This window comes from Heptranchias perlo, chromosome 4 (assembly GCF_035084215.1).
Source record: "Heptranchias perlo isolate sHepPer1 chromosome 4, sHepPer1.hap1, whole genome shotgun sequence".
Taxonomy (NCBI): Eukaryota; Metazoa; Chordata; class Chondrichthyes; order Hexanchiformes; family Hexanchidae; genus Heptranchias; species Heptranchias perlo.
In genome coordinates, this window is record NC_090328.1 from 120,067,086 (window position 1) to 120,087,098 (window position 20,013).

At 41.4% G+C, this 20,013-nt stretch overlaps 1 protein-coding gene across 1 annotated transcript in view; it reads left to right on the forward strand.

Moving 5' to 3' along the window:
* The window catches only part of ugcg (UDP-glucose ceramide glucosyltransferase), a 44,235-nt gene that overhangs the window by 21,062 nt on the left and 3,160 nt on the right, over nt 1-20,013 (forward strand). The window contains exons 3-8 of the mRNA XM_067983580.1: nt 2,774-2,876; nt 8,084-8,185; nt 8,940-9,052; nt 11,900-12,078; nt 12,829-12,915; nt 18,151-18,340. Coding sequence (XP_067839681.1) covers nt 2,774-2,876; nt 8,084-8,185; nt 8,940-9,052; nt 11,900-12,078; nt 12,829-12,915; nt 18,151-18,340 — 774 coding nt within the window. The remainder of the gene's footprint in view (nt 1-2,773; nt 2,877-8,083; nt 8,186-8,939; nt 9,053-11,899; nt 12,079-12,828; nt 12,916-18,150; nt 18,341-20,013) is intronic.

A 20,013-nucleotide genomic window follows, 5' to 3' on the forward strand; every position in this document is an offset into this window, starting at 1 on the left:
GTTCTTACAAAATAAAAAAGCTGACACTTGAACTGAAAGATGAAAGCAATAAATAAAGCTACATTTAAGTTTGTTGCCACCACAAGCGGATTGTTGGCCCTTCACCCGAACAGGCTCGTCTGATCCAACCTACGTTCAATTAATGCCTACTCTGGATAGGCCGTAGCCCAATCCAAGTCTCCCCTCTCTGACTAGGTCGCAATTCCTGAACCTGCACCACTCAGTTCTGCTTCATCTTGCTCCTCCTCTCCAAGCAGAAATCATGCAGCCCAATATACTTTGACACACAAAAGTTAGTACCATAGCCCTGGGTGGATTAAACTTTTATAAGGTTGTGCTTCCTCCGATGTTCTGATTGCTGCTTATATGAATGAAATAAATTGAATGGCATGACTGACTTTTGTAGACTAGAAGTTGAGGTCCACAGATTAAATTTGCTGATCTAGATATGAGGAAAATTATTTATGCAATAAGTTGCTTATTTGATACTTTAAAAAAAATACTTTTGGTGAATCCTGTGCTCTTAAAAGTGAGAGGCAGGAATAAAAGACGTACCCACTTTGGACATCCCATTTCAACAATAATTCTGGGTTAAATGCACAGCAAGACTAGCTGTACTGTGCTCCAACAGTATGCCGTAACTGCCAACTTCAGAAGAGTATGCCATACTGCACAAGTGTGACATTTTTCTATTTCCTACACCAGTAATCTTCATGGCCTTTCTTTGTGAAATTTCCATATTAGGAGAAAGTTGTGTGCTGCAAAACTGCCCAATTAAATCTTCTGAAACTTGTTTCAAATAGAATTTTTGTAGTCAGTGGACAAAGGACACTTTCATCCTATCAATGTGGGCTGGATCTGAACCCATAGCTAAACTTACTGTGCCACCTGGTTTTTCCCCACCCCCCATGATATTCTCTTCTTTTAAAAAAAATGCATAAAGCAACAATTACTGAGTTACACCATCGTGTTGAGTGCTAATGGAAAGTATCTCTTCCATTCTTTGCGTTAAGTGCGTGTTGCACAGTATATTTAATGTTAATCCTATTTGTACCTTACACAAGTGAATGTTGCTGTGTAGGGTACTGATTTTGATTTGGTTTCCATGAGTTATCAGGATTTCCACTTTTTTTGGTTAGACTTTGAAGTGACCATATTTATTCTCTCCAATTACAAACCGCTTTGCGTAAACAAGGATGCAAATAAATCAGAACAAGAAAGATGTGGATGCCGAAAATCAAATAAAAACAAAAGTACTGGAAATACACAGCAAACTGGATAACATCTGAAAGAGAAAAGCTAAAAGTGAGAATCCTGGAATTCCTACCTAAAGAGCATCTTGGGTACACCATCACAAGGACTGCAGTAGTTTACCACCATCACTATCTTAAGGCAACTACAGATGGGCAAGAAATTCAGCATTGCTTACATCCCAAGAACAAATACAAAGAATATGCTCAGCATACAGATAATCCATTCAATGATATTTTGCTTTGATTTAAAACAAAGAAAAAACTTCTACCTGGCCTCCTTAGGCTGTGCATTGATGTCAGACCAAGAATGACACTACTAATTTTTCCATCCCTTGAAAAATAACTGGCCTCTGTTGAGCACTTTCCCACAGTAATCTGGTCGAGATTGGGAATTCGACAGAGTAGCAGAATCAAGTTTGAAATCCATCCTCAAAACTCATTGGTTAGTGTTCCCTTGTCACCACCCCACCCCAGCCAAACTTTTGCACCTTTATAGATGTTCTTGGCACATCTGATGCTGGGTATTTTTTTTATATAGTTATTGCTACTGGCTCACTCTAATTTATATACTGATACTTGGGCTTAAATTCCAGAACCTAGACAGAACTCTGGAACAGTAGATGTGACCAACAACTATTTTTAAGTGCATCAAGAATAGGCATAGTAGATGTAGGGACCCTGGATAAGATTTGAATGTATAGGTGACGATTGGAATTCCAATTATAACGTGCTCTCATTTATTTGTACATTAAAAATATATCCGAGATTTCAAGGCAGTAATCTGATCGAGGTTCCAAAGATATGCTTAACCATAGAAATGAAACTCGAGCAGTTTTTGATTGTAATCTGAATCTGGCTCATTTTTGTACTAACCGTGGGTGTTGCAGGCACTGACTGACTATCTGCATATGATTTTTTAATGCTTGTAGAAAGGCATCACATGTTTGCAGTGCAATTCTGATTTATTGAAATGTTCCAATTGATCACACTAGAGTATTCTAGGACCGTCTTGCATTGTGGGCTAACCAGCTTTCTTTTTTTTGTGTATTACAACATAACCTCTAAAACATTTAATGTAAACTTTCAAGGCTGAAAGTTAAGGGACTGGAGAAATATGTGAAACTAGCAAGTAGTTCATTTTGTTGAATGACCTATTTTATGTACTTTTTCTCCCTGTCCTCTTTAATCACAAGCACCTGTTCAGGGTCTGCCACTGTTAAGCTGGTTTCTAAAAGTTCACGAGTGGTGTCGATCAATCTTCGCTCCGGCTTTTTTTTTCCTTTGCCTGACTAAAATCAGGTGTTTGCTGTGTGAGGAATGTGGCAATGGCTAAAGAAAAAAAAGACTGGAGAGAACCCATGTCCTGCATCTGAATTGACACAATTAACTGACTTGATAGGGATAAAGTTTTTACCTGTCAACCTGTATTAAGGTTGGTTTGAGAGCTGCATCATACTTTTCCTGTGCCCCACTGCATGGTTGTGACCTTTTCTTTCCTTCCCTTTCCCACCTTTTACCAGTTTGAAATACTCCTTTGCGTGCAAGACCATGATGATCCTGCAATCGATGTCTGTAAAAAACTTCTGGGCAAATATCCAAATGTGGATGCCAAATTGTTCATTGGTAAGCAGATTTAATGTATACAGTTTTATTTCATTGTCAGAAATTGGTGTTAACCTGTATTTAAATGAGATTGTAGAAGATGTTTGCCACCATTCCTAAAACTTCACCTAGTTATAGCTTTTCAAAAATATAGATTGAAGTTATTTTGTGTGTGGATTTATATTTGTCCTATAACTTATTTTAAAAATTGAATTTCCCCCATTAAAAATCATAATGGTTAATATGGCAGATTTAATAACTCAGTGCTAATGGTGACCAGCATGCAGCATAACGCATTATTAATTGTTTTGTTTTTGCTGCTATAAACTTTGAAATCAATAAATGTTTGAATTAATCTGGTTAAAGTGATCCTTTTTCTGGTGATTTCTTTTAAATAAAAATGTTCCCAAAGATTGATGAATCCTGTTATTGTCTTCCTAGGACCTGACTTAGAGGAGTGATGAGACTGAATTAATAAGCACAGTTAAATTGACATTATCACTAACAAGTACTGATGATTCAATACGCTTCCACAGACTTGAGCCAGAGTCTCTGTTATTTAAACAGAAGAAAAAGATAATAATTTCTCAGAATGGACCATAAAAACATAAATATAATTTGTACTTGCAGTGATTTATTTTTTAAATGTGGTCCTATTGATAGATTACATATTAAAATTGGTGTTACAAGATAGCATATACCTGACTGCATTTTAAAACTGACCAAATAGTGATCCATACTGCTGATGTCAGTTTAAATGTTGAGTATTTTATTCCCTGTTGTATTTCTAGCTCTGACTTGAGTCATGTACCCAACCGCCAAGCAGTCAGGCAACCTTTTCTTGCCCCCACTTCTACTATTACACTCTTTAGCTGCTGGGGGGTGGGATCGTCACCTAAAGACAGCTTCGTCCAATTTATTTTTTTCCAGTTCCTCTGCATGGAAGTGCACCGCCCCCTTATTCTCTGCCTTCCTGCTTGCCTAGGCTAAGATCAGGAGCCATGCAGAACAGAAGGAATCTGCCCTGCTCCTTCCTGCTCAGGCAGTTTGCATTGGTGCCACAACGAAAAGCTTCCAAAGGGATTGCAGTCTGAAGGCACTTGAACAGCAATGGGTGGTGCAAGCAAAGGTTGAGCTATGAAATAAATAAAAGACCCAGATTGGGATGCCAATCAATTTCTCATTTGTTTCTTTTTAAATAACTTTAATTACAGGAGTAATTTCTGATGGATGAGTATAGTAGATCCTCACTGGAGCTAATCCTTGGATATAAATCTGAATACTCTTTACACTCTTCATAATACATTAATTAGCTTAACCTATACAAGCTACTTATTTCCCTTGTCTTAGGATTCTTCTTTTAATCTAATTCATGCATCAGGAAACGCCTTATTTTTCTTCATTTATGTATCTTATCGGATGTTTTTTGCTACTGGCCTCAGCATCCCCATCTCTGAAGCAAAACTGGGCATTTTTACAAAAGGGAACAAGGGGGTGAGGGCAGGAAGAACAGAGAAATTGTATCATGTTGTGCAAAATAACATGATAGCTGGAGGCAAGAATGGCATTGTACCTTGTTGTATACTTGTATAAATACTCACCCAAAACCAGCTGTGGACTATTTTTATGGATAAGGTACTGGAAATACAACTGGAAAAATCACTATGGACCCTCCAGCCATCCCATACATACATACATACATACATGCATACATACCCTGTCTCCAGGTTTGAAATGCCAGAAACCTGATAAGCCAGTAGAATATACCCAGTCGTGTCTGGTATGTTGGAAATCTTAGTTTTTCCATCTTCCTGAAATGTGTTTTTCTACTGTTAGACGGTATGTCTTGTCTCTCTATCCTATTGTGTTTTCTCTCTGCTTTGTCCAGTCTCTGTATTTAGTCTCCTTACCTTGTCTACCTGTGCTTTTTCTGCAACTTCCATTATAGCTGGTTTCCCACTTTGAAAATCTGTCTCGACTTGTGAATTGTGCCTTTTTGAATTGGAAAATTGCAAATATCACTCCATTATTTAAGAAGGGAGGGAGAAACCAGGTAACTATAGATCTGTCGGTTTAATATCAGTTGTGAGAAGTTACTGGAATCTATCAGGGACGGAGTCTAAGTTGATTAAAGAGTGTTGGCAAGCATTTGTGAAGGTTAGGTCATGACTGACTGATCTAGTTGAATTTTTTGAGCAGGTCACTAGCATGGTGGATAGAGAATTGTCTATGGATGTTGTCTATATATAGATCCAGAAGGCATTTGATATTCTGCAAAAGAGATTATTAGCAAAAATGAAAGCGCACGGAATTGGAGGTAACCTTGTGACATGGGTTAATAATTGGTTGGGAGGCTGGAGACAAAGTAGGGATGAAGAGAGCATTTTCTGATTGGGCTGTGACGTGATGTTGCCCAGGGATCTGTACTAGTGCCTAATGACTTGGATGATGGAATAATTGGTTGTATATCCAAGTTTGCAGATGACACTTAAGTTAGGAGGCACAATAAGTTGAGTTGATGGGAGCAGGAAGTTACAAAGGGACATAGCCTAAGTGAGACAGATGGAGTTCAATGTGCGGAAGTGTGAGGTCGTCCACTTTGGATGCAAGAAAGATAAATCGGAATATTTATTAATGGCAAGAGACAGAATAGTGAAGGAGCAAAAAAATTTGGGCATCTGTGCACAAATCACTACAAGCTAATGCACAGATACAACAGTAATTAAAAAGGCTAATGGAATATTGGTGTTTATCTCCAAGGGGGCTTGAAATACAAGAGAGAGGAAATTATGCTTCGGTTGTACAGAGCCATGGTCAGACCCCAACTGGAGGACTGCATGCAGTTTTGAGCACTACACCGTAGGAAGGATGTATTAGCCTTGGGGGTACCACACAGGTTCACCAGAATGATACAGGAGCTTAAAGGGTTAAATTATGAGGACAGGTTTCATAAACTTGTATCCCCTTGAGTTTAGAAAGGTTGAGGGATGATCTAATTAAGGTGTAATCAGGAAGCACTTTTTCTCAGTAGTGGAAATCTGGAACTTTCTCCTCCAAATGGCTAGGGTTGTATTCCCTGGAATTTAGAAGATTAAGGGGCGATTTGATTGAAGTTTTCAAGATAGTAAGGGGAACTGATAAGGTAGATAGAGAGAAACTATTTCCACTGGTTGGGGAGTTTCGGACTAGGGGGCATAGTCTAAAAATTAGAGCCAAGACTTTCAGGAGTGAAGTTAGGAAATACTTCTACACGCAAAGGATGGTAGAAGTTTGGAACTCTCTTCTGCAAACGGCAGTTAATGCTAGCTCAGTTGTTAATTTTAAATCTGAGATTGATAGATTTTTGTTAACCAAAAGTAATAAGGAGTGTGGAATTAGGTCACAGATCATCCATGATCTCATTGAATGGTGGAACAGGCTCGAGAAGCTAAATGGCCTCCTCCTGTTCCTATGACACTGGGTCAGTTGAAATTTCTAAGACTGAAATTGATAGATCTTTGTTGGATAAGGGCATCAAGATGTGGATCAAAGGTGGGTAAATGGAGTTGAAGTACAGATCAGCCATGATCTCATGGAATGGCAGAATAGGCTAAAGGGGCTAAATGGCCTACTGTTGTTCCTACGTTCCTTTGTTCGTGACAAGACATAAAAACTAGTTTCTCCTTCTGCCCTAGAGCTGTTTGTATACATTTGTTTGTTTGTATACATTTGTTTGTTTGTATACATTTGTTTGTTTGTATACATTTGTTTGTTTGTATACATTTGTTTGTTTGTATACATTTGTTTGTTTGTATACATTTGTTTGTTTGTATACATTTGTTTGTTTGTATACATTATTTTATTTAATTGGCAGCTTTTAGACTAAAGCTGAGAAGGAGAAATAAAACAGCCATTAAACCTATTTGTAAGATATCGCTGCTCCAGTGAAATTGTAAAAGGAATTCTGCCAGCCCAGGCAAAACATAGAGGCCCCTTGAGGTATTGTGCAGTTTAATATTATAGTGGCACTGCATATTGGCGCACCAATGCCTTGAGACTCACAGTAGTGTAATATGAAGCTTATGCTTGTGATTTTCTCCCACATGTTTGACGTTCTCTGTTTCAGTCCTGCTGCGGTGGAAATGAGCCAAGAGCAGGCAGTGCTCTTTGAAGAGAGGCAGAGAAAATCATTGGGGGGAGGAGAGAGAGAATAACAACTTTTTTTAATTGGGAAGTTTCTCCTTCAAATAACTAGATTTCTTTTTAGAAGTTGGATCTGTCTCTCTCTATTCAACATATGTGGAGGCTTTTCAAAAAAAAAATCAGAGTATATTCATTGATTCTCAGGTTAGACCTTTGTTAACTTTTGCTCTTTTTACCCCTGATATTTAAGGGCCAATTATTTATTTGATTCCAGAGAGAGTTTAGTTTTAGGAAACACTTGATCTTTTATGGTTTTTGAAAAAGGTTTTCATGTGGTTAAACAAGCTGGAGTTTGGTGCATTAAAAAAAAAGTAATGACTATCAGTGCATCTTGATGTTTCCACTTGAAGGGGAGTCCAAAACCAGGGACCATAAATACAAGATTGTCACTAATAAATCCAATAAGGAATTCAGGAGAAACTTCTTTACTCTGAGACTGCGGAACTGGCTATTACATGGAGTGGTTGAGGCAAATAGCATAGGTGCATTTAAGAAGCAGCTAGATAAGTACATGAGGGAGAAAGGTATAGAAAGGCAAGTTGTGGGGGTGAGATGAAGTAAATAGAGTGGGAAGAGGCTCGTGTGGAGCCGAATGGCCTATGTCTGTGGTGTAAATTCTATGTAATTCTTCTACATACGAATTTAACTATAAAAATTGCACGTTATTTTCTTTTCTTAAAGAGTAAGATGTGGGGGGGTTGTTATGTTTGTATTCACCCTTGGCCATGCAGCTGCAGATGCATTCATAGGTTAAGGGCTTAATCCAGGCCCTCTAGTTTCTTTGTTTTTGAAAGTAATCTTCAGATCATTTTGTAGTATAATTAAAATGAAATATGTAGTCACATTCCACTTTGAAATGTTTTCAGATAGATATATATAATTTTGCTTTGTCACTTTTTTCTGGGTCTCTTAGCTAGACTAACCTGCGTAGAGGCCAGTAGATGTGTGTCATGTCAAGTTGTCAAAAATGTTTTAATAGCAAAATGTGTGCCTACTGATAACTTATTTGTAAAATAATATCAACGGGAAATTCTTGTAACCTCCAGGTGGCAAGAAGGTTGGCATTAATCCCAAGATAAATAATTTGATGCCAGGGTATGAGGTAGCCAAATATGAACTTGTTTGGATCTGTGACAGTGGAATTCGAGGTAAGCAGCATAGTGTATTGCCTGTGAGATTTTCATAGTTTATTGCTATTTACTACTTTAAGAATACATATTTAAGTGCCGTTGTCCAATGTTTCAAGTTACAAGGTGGTGGTGGTTTTGAACTTTTATCCACTTAAAGCTGAGAGAGGTCACAACGGAGAAAATATGTACATGGTTTTTAGTAAGGCTTTGTCCACATTTACTAATCCGATTAGTAGTCAAACTAGTACCGTTGGGAGTGGCCCACCTTTTGTTATATTGAATGTTTGGCCATCATGGATATACCAACTCATTTCTTAAAGCAATTCCTTTTTGTTAAAAATAATATCAGTAATTTTTTGAGGGTTGAAAATTTGAAATAATTCAATAGATGGTGGCTGATGCAGCAACATTACAGAAAAGGGCTGCATCTTGTGAATAATACTTCTGGTACCCACATTGACAATTGTAACCGGAGCTATTTTGATGTACCTGCATCTAATTCATAGATTAAAGAGCAATTTAAAATCTGGAGTGAATCATTGTAGCATAGAGCTTGGCTTAAGCCTTATTAGAAGTCAGCTAATAAAATTTGCCTGCTTTATTTAGTGAGAGTTATTTCTTGAAGTCCATTCTTGCTCTTGTCTGTAGAGGGGGGCAAAAAGGAAAGACATACCCAACATGTGGAATGATTAGTGTGAAACTCCTTAGTGAACTTTTGCGTGAGTTTGTGATCAGCTTTTAAACTTGTTCCACGTTACTTTCCAATGTTCAGTGAAGCCAGACACTCTGACAGACATGGCCAACATGATGACTGAGAAAGTGGGCCTGGTACATGGATTGCCGTATGTTGCTGACAGACAGGGATTTGCTGCTACTTTAGAACAGGTAAGAGTGGAAATAGTTACGTACTACAATGCACAGTTTATTAAAAATCAAAAAGTGATCATTGAAGGCATAGACTATGTTTCCTTAATATTTTGAATGTACTGGAGAAGACCCAATGCTGTGATTGTTTAACACAATCAGCTTTTAAGTCATCCCACTGCACAAATCTGAAGTATTGTGTGGAATAAGATAAACTTGTACGTTTATAATAGTGATGTTGGGAAGTAACCAGCTGAAATCATTTTCTTGGTATCAGAGTTCCCTCTCCGCCCACTTTGGTGTTCCTCTTGCCACCCGCGTCTCTCTACCCCACTTCCTACCTCGCTTCCTTCTGCATCCGTCCTTGGGGGAGGGGGAGGAAGACTCTTAACCAAGTCATTTACAACTGTACTTTCAAACTCCTAACTGCCTAGCATTCTATGGCCTTTTCATTCGCCACGATAATTCTGCAGCTGTCGATTTGCTCAATCACTCCCTCACCTCCAGTAAAAGCGTTTCTTTAGTTGGTCCCCCTGGTATGGCCCCCTTCTTTGCTTCCTCAAGTCCAAGGGGTGCAGACGTGAGTGTATATGGAGTGTAACTGCTTTAACTATCCATCTCCAGACTTGGCTGGACTGCATCGAGTGCTGTTCAGCTGTACTCTCCTGCCAAATCCACCCACTACTTCAGGATCATCCTGGAGAGCAAAGATAACCTTGGCTTCCTCACTACAAATAGTGTCTTTAAACTCCCCAAACAAGAGCGAGGAGCCCATGGAGTTCTTTGTCACTGAGCGATTGATACATCCGTTCAGATGCCTTTGCTGCTCCCCCACTAAGCTTAACCTCCGCATGCCCTAGCCCTAAACCTGCATCTTTCTCTAGTTTCTCTCCTATCTCCCCTAATGCGCTCTGCCCCATTTCCAACTTCCCTTTCCTCTCCAAAGCCCTTGAATGTGTTGTCAACTCTCAAATCTGTGCCCATCTTTCCCGCAATGCCTTGTCTGAATCTCACCAATCAGGTTTCTGTTCCTGTAACTTCTCTAAAATGGCCCTAACCAAAGTTACAAATAATATCCTCTGTGATGCATGATCCATCCTTGTCATCCTCAATGTCTCTGCAGCCTTTGACACTGTCGACCACGCCATTCCTCTGCCGGCCAGCGCTGCTGTCGTTTGGTTCTACTCTTGCCTCTTCAATCGTGGCCAGAGCATCTCCAGCAATGGCTATTCTTCCCGCCCCATATCATTACCTCTGTTGTACCTCAAGGATGTATTGTCAGCCCCTTCCTCCTCCTCAGCTACATGCTGCCCCTTGGTGACATCATCCACAGACACTGGATCAGGTTCCACATGTATGCTGACAACATCCAGCTCGACCCCCTCCATTGATTCTGGGCTGCCAGACTGCTTTTCCGATATCCACTTGTGGATGAGCCACAATTTCCTCTAGTTAAACATTGGGGAGACTGAAGCCATTATTTTTGTTCAAAACCTCAGCATCCTAATCAACCCCGAGCTGAGCTTCTGACCCTATACCGTTTCCATCACAAAGACCACCTCCTTCGACCAATGTAACATAGCCCCTCCAGCCTGTTTATTGTTGAATCCCTAATCATACCTCCAGACTTGACTCTTCCAATCCTTACCTGGCTGACCTCCCATCCTCCATAAACTTCAGCTCATCCATAAACTGCGGCCCATATCCTAACCCACATCAAGTCCTGTTCAGCCATCACCGCTGTACTTGCTGACTTGCTTTAGCTCAGAGTCTCCATGACTCCATTAGCTCATAGTCTCCATAGACTTTAATGAAATGTGTCAATTTGTGTTGTCATAGTATACTATCAAGGTCTTGCAAAGTGCGCCAGTTCTTTCCTTTATAAACGTAAAGTTATTCAAATACCACTGGTGCAAATTGTTATGGAACAATCCTAATTGGTAAACTAGAAGCAGCAACTTTTTAAACTTATTTGAACTAATTTGATTTAACACAAAATTTAAAATATTTTGTGCAAATGACTAAAGTGCAGGGAGATGTTTTTGATAAGTATTTTCCCTTGTATATCTTCTTTCTAAAATCTAACACACATTGAGATTTTTCATTATTGTATGGAACCGATGCGAGACCTAGAATCATAGAATGGTTACAGCATAGGCGGAGGCCATTTGGCCCATCAAGCCTTTGCCGGCCGTTTGTAAGAGCGATCCAGTTAGTCCCATTCCTCATTGCCCTGCAATTTTTTTCCCTTCAAGTATTTATCCAATTCCTTTTTGAAAGCCACAATTGAATCTGCTTTCACAGGCAGCACATTCCAGATCATAACTACTGTTCTCTTGAAGTCTATTACTATCCTCCTTACTGTTTACTACATGTCCAAGTTTTATGATGTATCAAGGTGGATATTGGGTCTTGGTTTGTTGTCAGTAATGTGACCTCAGCATTGGCACGAAGGGGAACAGCATCCTCTTCATTCTGGGTTGTTATCCAACACCTGATACTGATTCCCTAAACTGATACTGACATGGTCCTGTTATGTACTTTGCTGTTAACTGGTTCAAGAAATGAGTATCAATTCCCTATTGGTGTCATTTTCATTACTGCTGATAACATTGTGTTAATGCAGATATTCTCCGAGGAGCTGGCTGACATTAGCTGAGTGCAATTTGTGGGGTTTATTTGATCTGATATGTCTGGGCTTTTTAGCGGTTTAATACATATCTATACTTCCCAGATGTATGGAAGAAATTTGTACTGTCTTTTAACATTGGAGACTTGTATAAAATGTAACCCAGTTTTGGAACCTTGATTGTGAATTTGTAGTGGAACAGTATATCTCTAAACTTGTGCAATCTCATTACATTGTAGGTGTATTTTGGCACATCACATCCAAGAACATATATATCTGCCAATGTAACTAGCTTCAAATGTGTAACGGGAATGTCCTGTCTGATGAGAAAAGATGTATTGGATCAAGCTGGAGGGCTTATTGCTTTTGCTCAGTATATTGCTGAAGATTATTTTATGTCCAAGGCGATAGCAGACAGGTTAGTATTTGGAAATCCAGAAGTACAGAAACTTATTAAATGATCAAACTAACATTTAGTTCACTAAATATTTCTGGTGTTTTAACTGTTCTCTCCCTGACTACTTTCTGTACTGAATTTATTTTTAAAGAACTTTTTTTGGTAGCACCATTGGCACTGAAGCATCATCCAGTGGTATGGTAGGAAACAGCTTCTCCTGTGCATGTCTCCGCCTGGTGCGTTCCAGTTCCAACCAAGGGTGGTCTACAGAGCCGCCAAGCAATGGCGAGGCTCTTGTCTAGAGGGAAGGAACATTCTTGTGCACTATTCCTGCAGTTGCTTGCATTTGCAGCATCCAGAGTGTGATTTCCTTGTGCCTGTTTGAGGTGATGCGTGGCCTTCACTCTGGAAAGAAAATAGGATACAAAAAGGTGGGGGCAATAGAATGATGAAGAATCAAATAAGTATCTAGCAGTACTTTACAAGGCAGTACCGATTTAACTGGTTCAAATTATATAGATTGAGTGACCTTTTGAACAGCTTATAACTCTCATCTAAAATCCAAAAAGTGTTTGCTTTTATTTAATATCTTGTTGCCATTGGAAATCTTTGCAGTCGCCAGTGGGTTCATATCTTTGGCACATGATGTATTGTGTTGTAATTGCTGCAAGTTTGCATATAATAATCAGCTGAGCAGAATATAATGTGACCAGTATTACTTTATTGAAGGTGTGATCTGCATTTGATTAATTATGTTGATTCCATTTTTAGGGGATGGAAATTTGCTATGGCAAGTCAAGTAGCAATGCAGAATTCTGGCAGCTATTCTATTTCTCTGTTCCAGTCACGAATGATCAGGTAAGGCATTTATAGCCGTTTAGTGTGATAGTCTAGGTCATCCTGTATCGTAATTGCTGTCAAAGAATTCAAGATTCTTTCTCCCCGCCCTCACCACTCCAACCTTTGTACAGTTACTACAGTAACAATTTGCATTTATACAGCGCATTTAACATAGAAAAAAGGCCCAAGTCACTTCACGGAAGTGTAATCAGACAAAAATTAACAGAGCTAAAGGAGATATTATGAGGTGTGATTAAAAGCTTGGTCAAAGTAGGTTTTAGGGAGGTACTTAAAGGAGAGGGAGGTAGAAAAGTGGAGAGGTATAGGGAGGGTATTCCAGAGCTTGGGGCTTGGAAGGCTGAAGGCATGTCTGCCAATGGTGGGTGAAGGGAGCGGGAGAGGCATAGGAGGCCAGAATTGGGGGAACTCAGAATCCTTGGAGGGCTGGAGGAGGTGACCAAGATAGGGAGCCTTTGAACAGGAGGATGAGAATTTTAAATTGGAGGTGTTAGGGTACTGGGAGCCATTGTAGGTCCGCAAGCACAGAGATGATGGTTGAGCAGGAATTGGTGCAGATTAGGGTACAGACAGCAGAGTTTTGGATAAGCAGGTTTATGGAGGGTGGAGGATAGGAGGCTGGCCAGGCGAACAATGGAATAGTCAAGTCTGGACGTAAAAGCACTGATGAGGGTTTCAGCAGCAAATAGTCTGAGGCAAAGGCGGAGATGGGAGATGTTAGAGGTCGAAGTAGACTGTCCTTGTGAAGGAGACAATGTGAGGTCGGAAGCTCAGCTCAGGGTTGAATAGGAAGCAGAGGTTGTGAACAAAGATGATTGCTTTAGTCTTCAAAATGTTTAACTGGAAGAAATTGCAGCTCATCCACACATGGATATCGGAAAAGCAGTCTGGCAACCCAGATGCAGAGGAGGGGTTGAGAGGCTAGAGCTGGGTTCAGTCAGCGTACATGTGGAAGCTGACTCTGTGTCTGCAGATGACGTCACCAAGGGACAGAATGTAGATGAGGAAGAGGGGACCAAGAGTAGATGCTTGGTGAACTCCAGAGGTAACGGTGTTGGGGGTGGAAAGAGTAGCCATTGTTGGAGATACTCTGGCTACGATTGGATAGATAAAAATGGAACCAAGCGAGAGCAATCCCACTGAGCGTTGGAGGATGATTGTGTAGTCGACAGTGTCAGAGGCAGAGAGATTCTGGATGTCCAGGAGAGATCATGCACCACAGTAGATGTCATTTGAGACTTTGGTTAGCACTGTTTTGGTGCTGTCACATGGAGGGAAACCTGATTGGAGAGATTCAAATAGAGTTGTAGATGGGCATAGATTTGAGTCGACAGCACGTTTCAAGAACTTTGTAGAGGAAAGGGAGATTGAAGATCAGACTATAGTTTGCAAGGGGAGAGGGAGCGGATCGAAGGCTGAAGGCACGTCCACCAATGGTGGTGAAGGGAGTGGGAGAGGCACAGGAGGCCAGAGTTGTGGGAACTCAGAATCCTTGGAGGGTTGTAGAGCTGGAGGAGGTGACCAAGATAGGGAGAGTTTGAAAGCATTTGAACAGGAGGATGAGAATTTTAAATTGGAGGTCTTATAAATTTGGAGAGAGAAGAGGAGGGGGACAGCATCTGAGGAGAGGGAACCATTTACAATGTTAGTTAGTATGGGACCAGAAAGGAAAGTTGAGTGATCAGTTTAGTGGGAATGGGATCAATGCAGCAGCAGGTGGGTCTCATGTACAAGTTGAGCTTGGAGAGAGTATTGGGGGAGAATAGGTGGGGAAGGGGGGAGCTGCAGAGTCAGCTGAACAAGGCATGGATTTCAGTAGTAAATGGACTGAAGCAGGTATGCAAAGGGACAGTATTGTGGAGGTGGAAATACAGTCTTTGTGATTGAGAGGAAATGGAGTTGGTGCTGATTGTCTAAAAGTTATCTTTTAGCAGACCTATTTTCAGGTATTTATCCAGAACGTAGTCATTCTCTCCCTTGACAAGTCAGTTTAAAATTTTAATTGCCCAAAATAATCTTGCAGTATTGCATTAATCTCAAGTCCACTTCTTTTCAAGGCTCCTGTAATATATCAAAACTATGCATATTTTACAATTTTCTATGTGCTTCATGAACTGGACCGGAGCAGTTTTTGTGTTTTTTTTATTAGAAAGGTTGTCATGGAATTTGCAGACTAAATTGTGTTAGGACTGGTGGAAGTAGCAGTAGAATAATGTGCATGGGTTCAAATTGTAATCTTAAATGTCATTTTAATTCTGTTGGTCTGTGCCTGAGCCTATGTATTCTTGGCTGGGCTACTATATGAAATGTGTCATTGTAGTATTTCATGAATCTGAGTGCTTCATTCTCTCTTTTGGGAGGAAGAGGAGGAGCAAGATCAGGGAGATTTATGTAATGCTACAAAACTTTCAGCTGATACAGAGCAACATCAATGGAAGTTTGTGGATCTGAAAAGAAAGACTTACATTTATATCGTGCCTTTCATGCCCCCCGGACATCCCACAGCACTTTTGAAGTGTGGTCACTGTTGTAATGTGGGAAATGCGGCAGCCAATTTGCACACATCAAGGTGCCACAAACAGCAGTGTGATGATGATCAAGGCTATGGGCCCCGACAACGTCCCGGCTGTAGTGCTGAAGATTTGTGCTCCAGAACTAGCTGCACCTCTAGCCAAGCTGTTCCAATATAATTACAACACTGGCATCTACCCGACAATGTGGAAAATTGCCCAGGTATGTCCTGTCCACAAAAAGCAGGACAAATCCAATCCGGCCAATTACCGCCCCATCAGTCTACACTCAATCATCAGCAAAGTGATGGAAGGTGTCGTCGACAGTGCTATCAAGCGGCACTTACTAACCAATAACTTGCTCACCGATGCTCAGTTTGGGTTCCGCCAGGACCACTCAGCTCCAGACCTCATTACAGCCTTGGTCCAAACATGGACAGAAGAGCTGAATTCCAGAGGTGAGGTGAGAGTGACTGCCCTTGACATCAAGGCAGCATTTGACCGAGTGTGGCACCAAGGAGCCCTAGTAAAATTGAAGTCAATGGGAATCGGGGAAAACTCTCCAGTGGCTGGAGTCATACCTAGCACACAGGAAGATGGTAGTGGTTGTTGGGGCTGAGATGATTGGCCTCCAGGGCATTGCTGCAGGAGTTCCTCAGGCCAGTGTCCTAGGCCCAACCATCTTCAGCTGCTTCATCAATGACCTTCCCTCCATCATAAGGTCAGAAATGGGGATGTTCGCTGATTGCACAGTGTTCAGCTCTTTTCGCAACCTCCAAATAATGAAGCAGTCTGATCCCACATGCAGCAAGACCTGGACAACAACCAGGCTTGGGCTCATAAGTGGCAAGTAACATTCCTGCCAGACAAGTGCCAGGCAATGACCATCTCCAACAAGAGAGTGTCTAACCACCTCCCCTTGGCATTACCATTGCCGAATCCCCCACCATCAACATCCTGGGGGTCACCATTGACCAGAAACTTAACTGGACAAGCCATATAAATACTATGGCTACAAGAGCAGGTCAGAGGCTGGGTATTCTGTGGCAAGTGACTCACCTCCTGACTCCCCAAAGCCTTTCCACCATGTACAAGGCACAAGTCAGGAGTGTGATGGAATACTCTCCACTTGCCTGGATGAGTGCAGCTCCAACAACACTCGAAGCTCGACGCCATCCAGGACAAAGCAGCCCACTTGACTGGCATCCCATCCACCACCCTAAACATTCACTCCCTTCACCGGCGCACTGTGGATGCACTGCAGCAACTCGCCAAGGCTTCTTCAACAGCACCTCCCAAACCCGTGACCTCTACCACCTAGAAGGACAAGGGCAGCAGGTACATGGGAACAACACCACCTGCACGTTCCCCTCCAAGTCACACACCATCCCGACTTTGGAAATATATCACCGTTCCTTATTGTCACTGGGTCAAAATCCTGGAACTCCCTTCCTAACAGCACTGTGGGAGAACCGTCACCACACGGACTGCAGCGGTTCAAGAAGGTGGATCACCATCACCTTCTCAAGGGCAATTAGGGATGGGCAATAAATGCCGGCCTCGCCAGCGACGCCCACATCCCATGAACGAATAAAGAAAAAAGATGATTTGTTTTTAGTCATGTTGGTTAAGAGATAAATATTGGCCAGGACACCGGAGAGAACTCCCTTGCCCTTCCTATAGTGGCCATGGGATCTTTTACGTCCACTTGTGAAGGCAGACGGGGCCTCAAGACTGTACTGCACTGGAGTGTCAGTCTGGATTGTGTGCTCAAGTCTCTGGTGTAGGGTTTGAACTCATGACCTTCTGACAGAAGTGAGAGTGCTACCCACTGAGCCACAGCTGACGCCCTTGCCGGAGTATTCAAACCTGCCAGTTTAAGTAGAATAATAGAGAACAAAATAATTTGTGTTGAACCCGGAAAAGTGCGAGGTGATGCACTTTGGAGGGACTAACAAGGCAAGGGAATACACAATGAATGGGAGGACCCTAGGCAAGACAGAGGGTCAGAGGGATCTTGGTGTGCAAGTTCACAGATCCCTGAAGGCGGCGGAACAGGTAGATAAGGTGGTAAAGAAGGCATATGGGATACTTGCCTTTATTAGCCGAGGCATAGATTATAAGAGCAAGGAGGTTATGATGGAACTGTATAAAACACTGGTTAGGCCACAGCTGGAGTACTGTGTGCAGTTCTGGTCGCCACACTACAGGAAGGATGTGATCGCTTTGGAGAGGGTGCAGAGGAGATTCACCAGGATGTTACCAGGGCTGGAGCGCTTCAGCTATGAAGAGAGACTGGGAAGATTGGGTTTGTTTTCCTTGGAGCAGAGGAGGCTGAGGGGGGACATGATTGAGGTGTACAAAATTATGAGGGGCACAGATAGGATGGATACTAAGGAGCTTTTTCCCTTCGTTGAGGGTTCTATAACAAGGACATAGATTCAAGGTAAAAGGCGGGAGGTTTAGAGGGGATTTGAGAAAGAACTTTTTCACCCAGAGGGTGGTTGGAGTCTGGAACTCACTGTCTGAAAGGGTTGTGGAGGCAGGAACCCTCACAACATTCAAGAAGCATTTGGATGAGCACTTGAAATGCCATAGCATACAAGGCTACGGACCAAATGCTGGAATATGGGATTAGAGTAGACAGGGCTGATGGCCGGCGCGGACACGATGCTGTATAACTCTATGACTCTACTGTATCTAATTGTTGTTTTTTCCCTCTAAGGTGGGCAAAATTGCGTTTCAACATGCTGCCTGCTACAATTATATGTGAACCAATCTCTGAGTGCTTTGTTGCAAGTTTGATAATAGGATGGGCTGCTCACCATGTCTTCAAATGGGACATTATGGTATTTTTTATGTGTCACTGCTTGGCGTGGTTTATATCAGATTACATCCAGCTCAGGGGAGTCCAGGTATGTGTAATTAATTTGCTGACTCATAATGATAAATCAGTCAAGGAAAACCTAATGTGGTATTTCAAGCATGATGATTGTAGTACAATAGTTTCAACCTTTTTGTTTTTATTTGAATCAGTTTGTTTAATTATGTATTGGCTTTCTTTATAGTGGCCACCCAGTAATGCCACCATACTATCATCAGGCAAGCTGCTGTCAGGCCATTGAAACCGGCTGTTACAAAACCAGCCCAGGGTAGACAGATAAGTAATCTCAAAACACCTTTCTCCATTGGTACCTCCCATCACTGACACACTTGAGATCAGTAATCTTCCTTGTGGAGAATCATAGGTGCAAAACCTCCGACCGACCCCACCACGGCTAGATAGTCATTTTCATGAATCTTGTACCTTTTTTGTATTTAACACGATAAAATCGTCAGAAAACTGCTCACAAAATAGCTAAATGCTGGATTAGTCGCCAGGCCGCAGCTACGGTTGTCCCATTCTAAGGTGTCGTTATGCTACAGGTCTTGGCATCCTTGGATTGGGGAGAGGGAAGGTATCCAGGGTCCGTGCTCCTGGTTTGTTGTTCAGTATCACCTTGGCTCAGACTTGCCTGTGATGTCGTCCACATGCAAATAGTCAGTTAGTCACTGTTCTGACTCACACGTCCAGAGGAGTCACTTGCTTCAGCGATCAGAATGGAGCTGGTATGTTTAGGGAAGGTGGGAGTAGGCAAGAAAATCAGAGGAAAAGTAACGAAACATTTCCCCATAGTTTCTGCAAACATTTAACATGAACCAAAACATGCAAAATATAAATAGGGTGGATAATAGAAAGCATCTGATCAGGGGGTCTCTAAATGCTGAGATCTCTTGAATGTGACGGTGCTGATTTATTTTTGAAGGCTGTGATAACTTTCATTTTCTGATTTTGAATTTCCTTTGCCTTGTGGTTTGGAGCGAGTTCCTGTTAATGGTGATTTTGGAAAATGCTGCTTACATTTGGAGCTCACTCCAGATAGCTTTTCCTCATGCCCAATGCAAAAAGATCCGGCGTAATGTGACCCGGTCAAACATTGAACCTTTTACTACCAGATAGCGGAATTCCTGCAGACTGTCTCTAGTTGGAAGACTGATGATATGAGCCATGCGCGACACTTTCTGTAATAGTCAGTCTAACAAAAATGGTTTTATTGACATATTTTACACAGAAGCATTATAATTAAGTTTTTGAATCCGTTCAAATGTTGCAGTCTGGAGCCAGTTCAGAGTTCAAACCGATAAACTGGTAAATTAGAAAAGTTCCTTGCAGACTTTGCGATAAAACCTTTCAGGAAAAAATAGCTTTGTTCTAAAAGTTTAAAGGGGTAGTTTTTCAACTTGCCGCCCGGGTATAAAACCGGCTTTTGCGAATCAGCTGCCCGTTTATAGAAACCGGCCGATTTTCATTTCTATTGAAAGTCCAAATCTCATCAGGAATGCATGTAATTGACCCTCCATCAGGCGAGTTGCCAAACAGCACAAGAAGCACTGGCAGCCAACCTATTTAATTTTAATGAGTTGCATGAATTTAGGGACTATTTGTGGTGCACCTCTAATTCTCTAAAATGAATTATTTAGTAACTTGGTAACAAAATATCCATGACAATATACATATTCCAAGTGGGTGGTATGCTGCAGCAATATT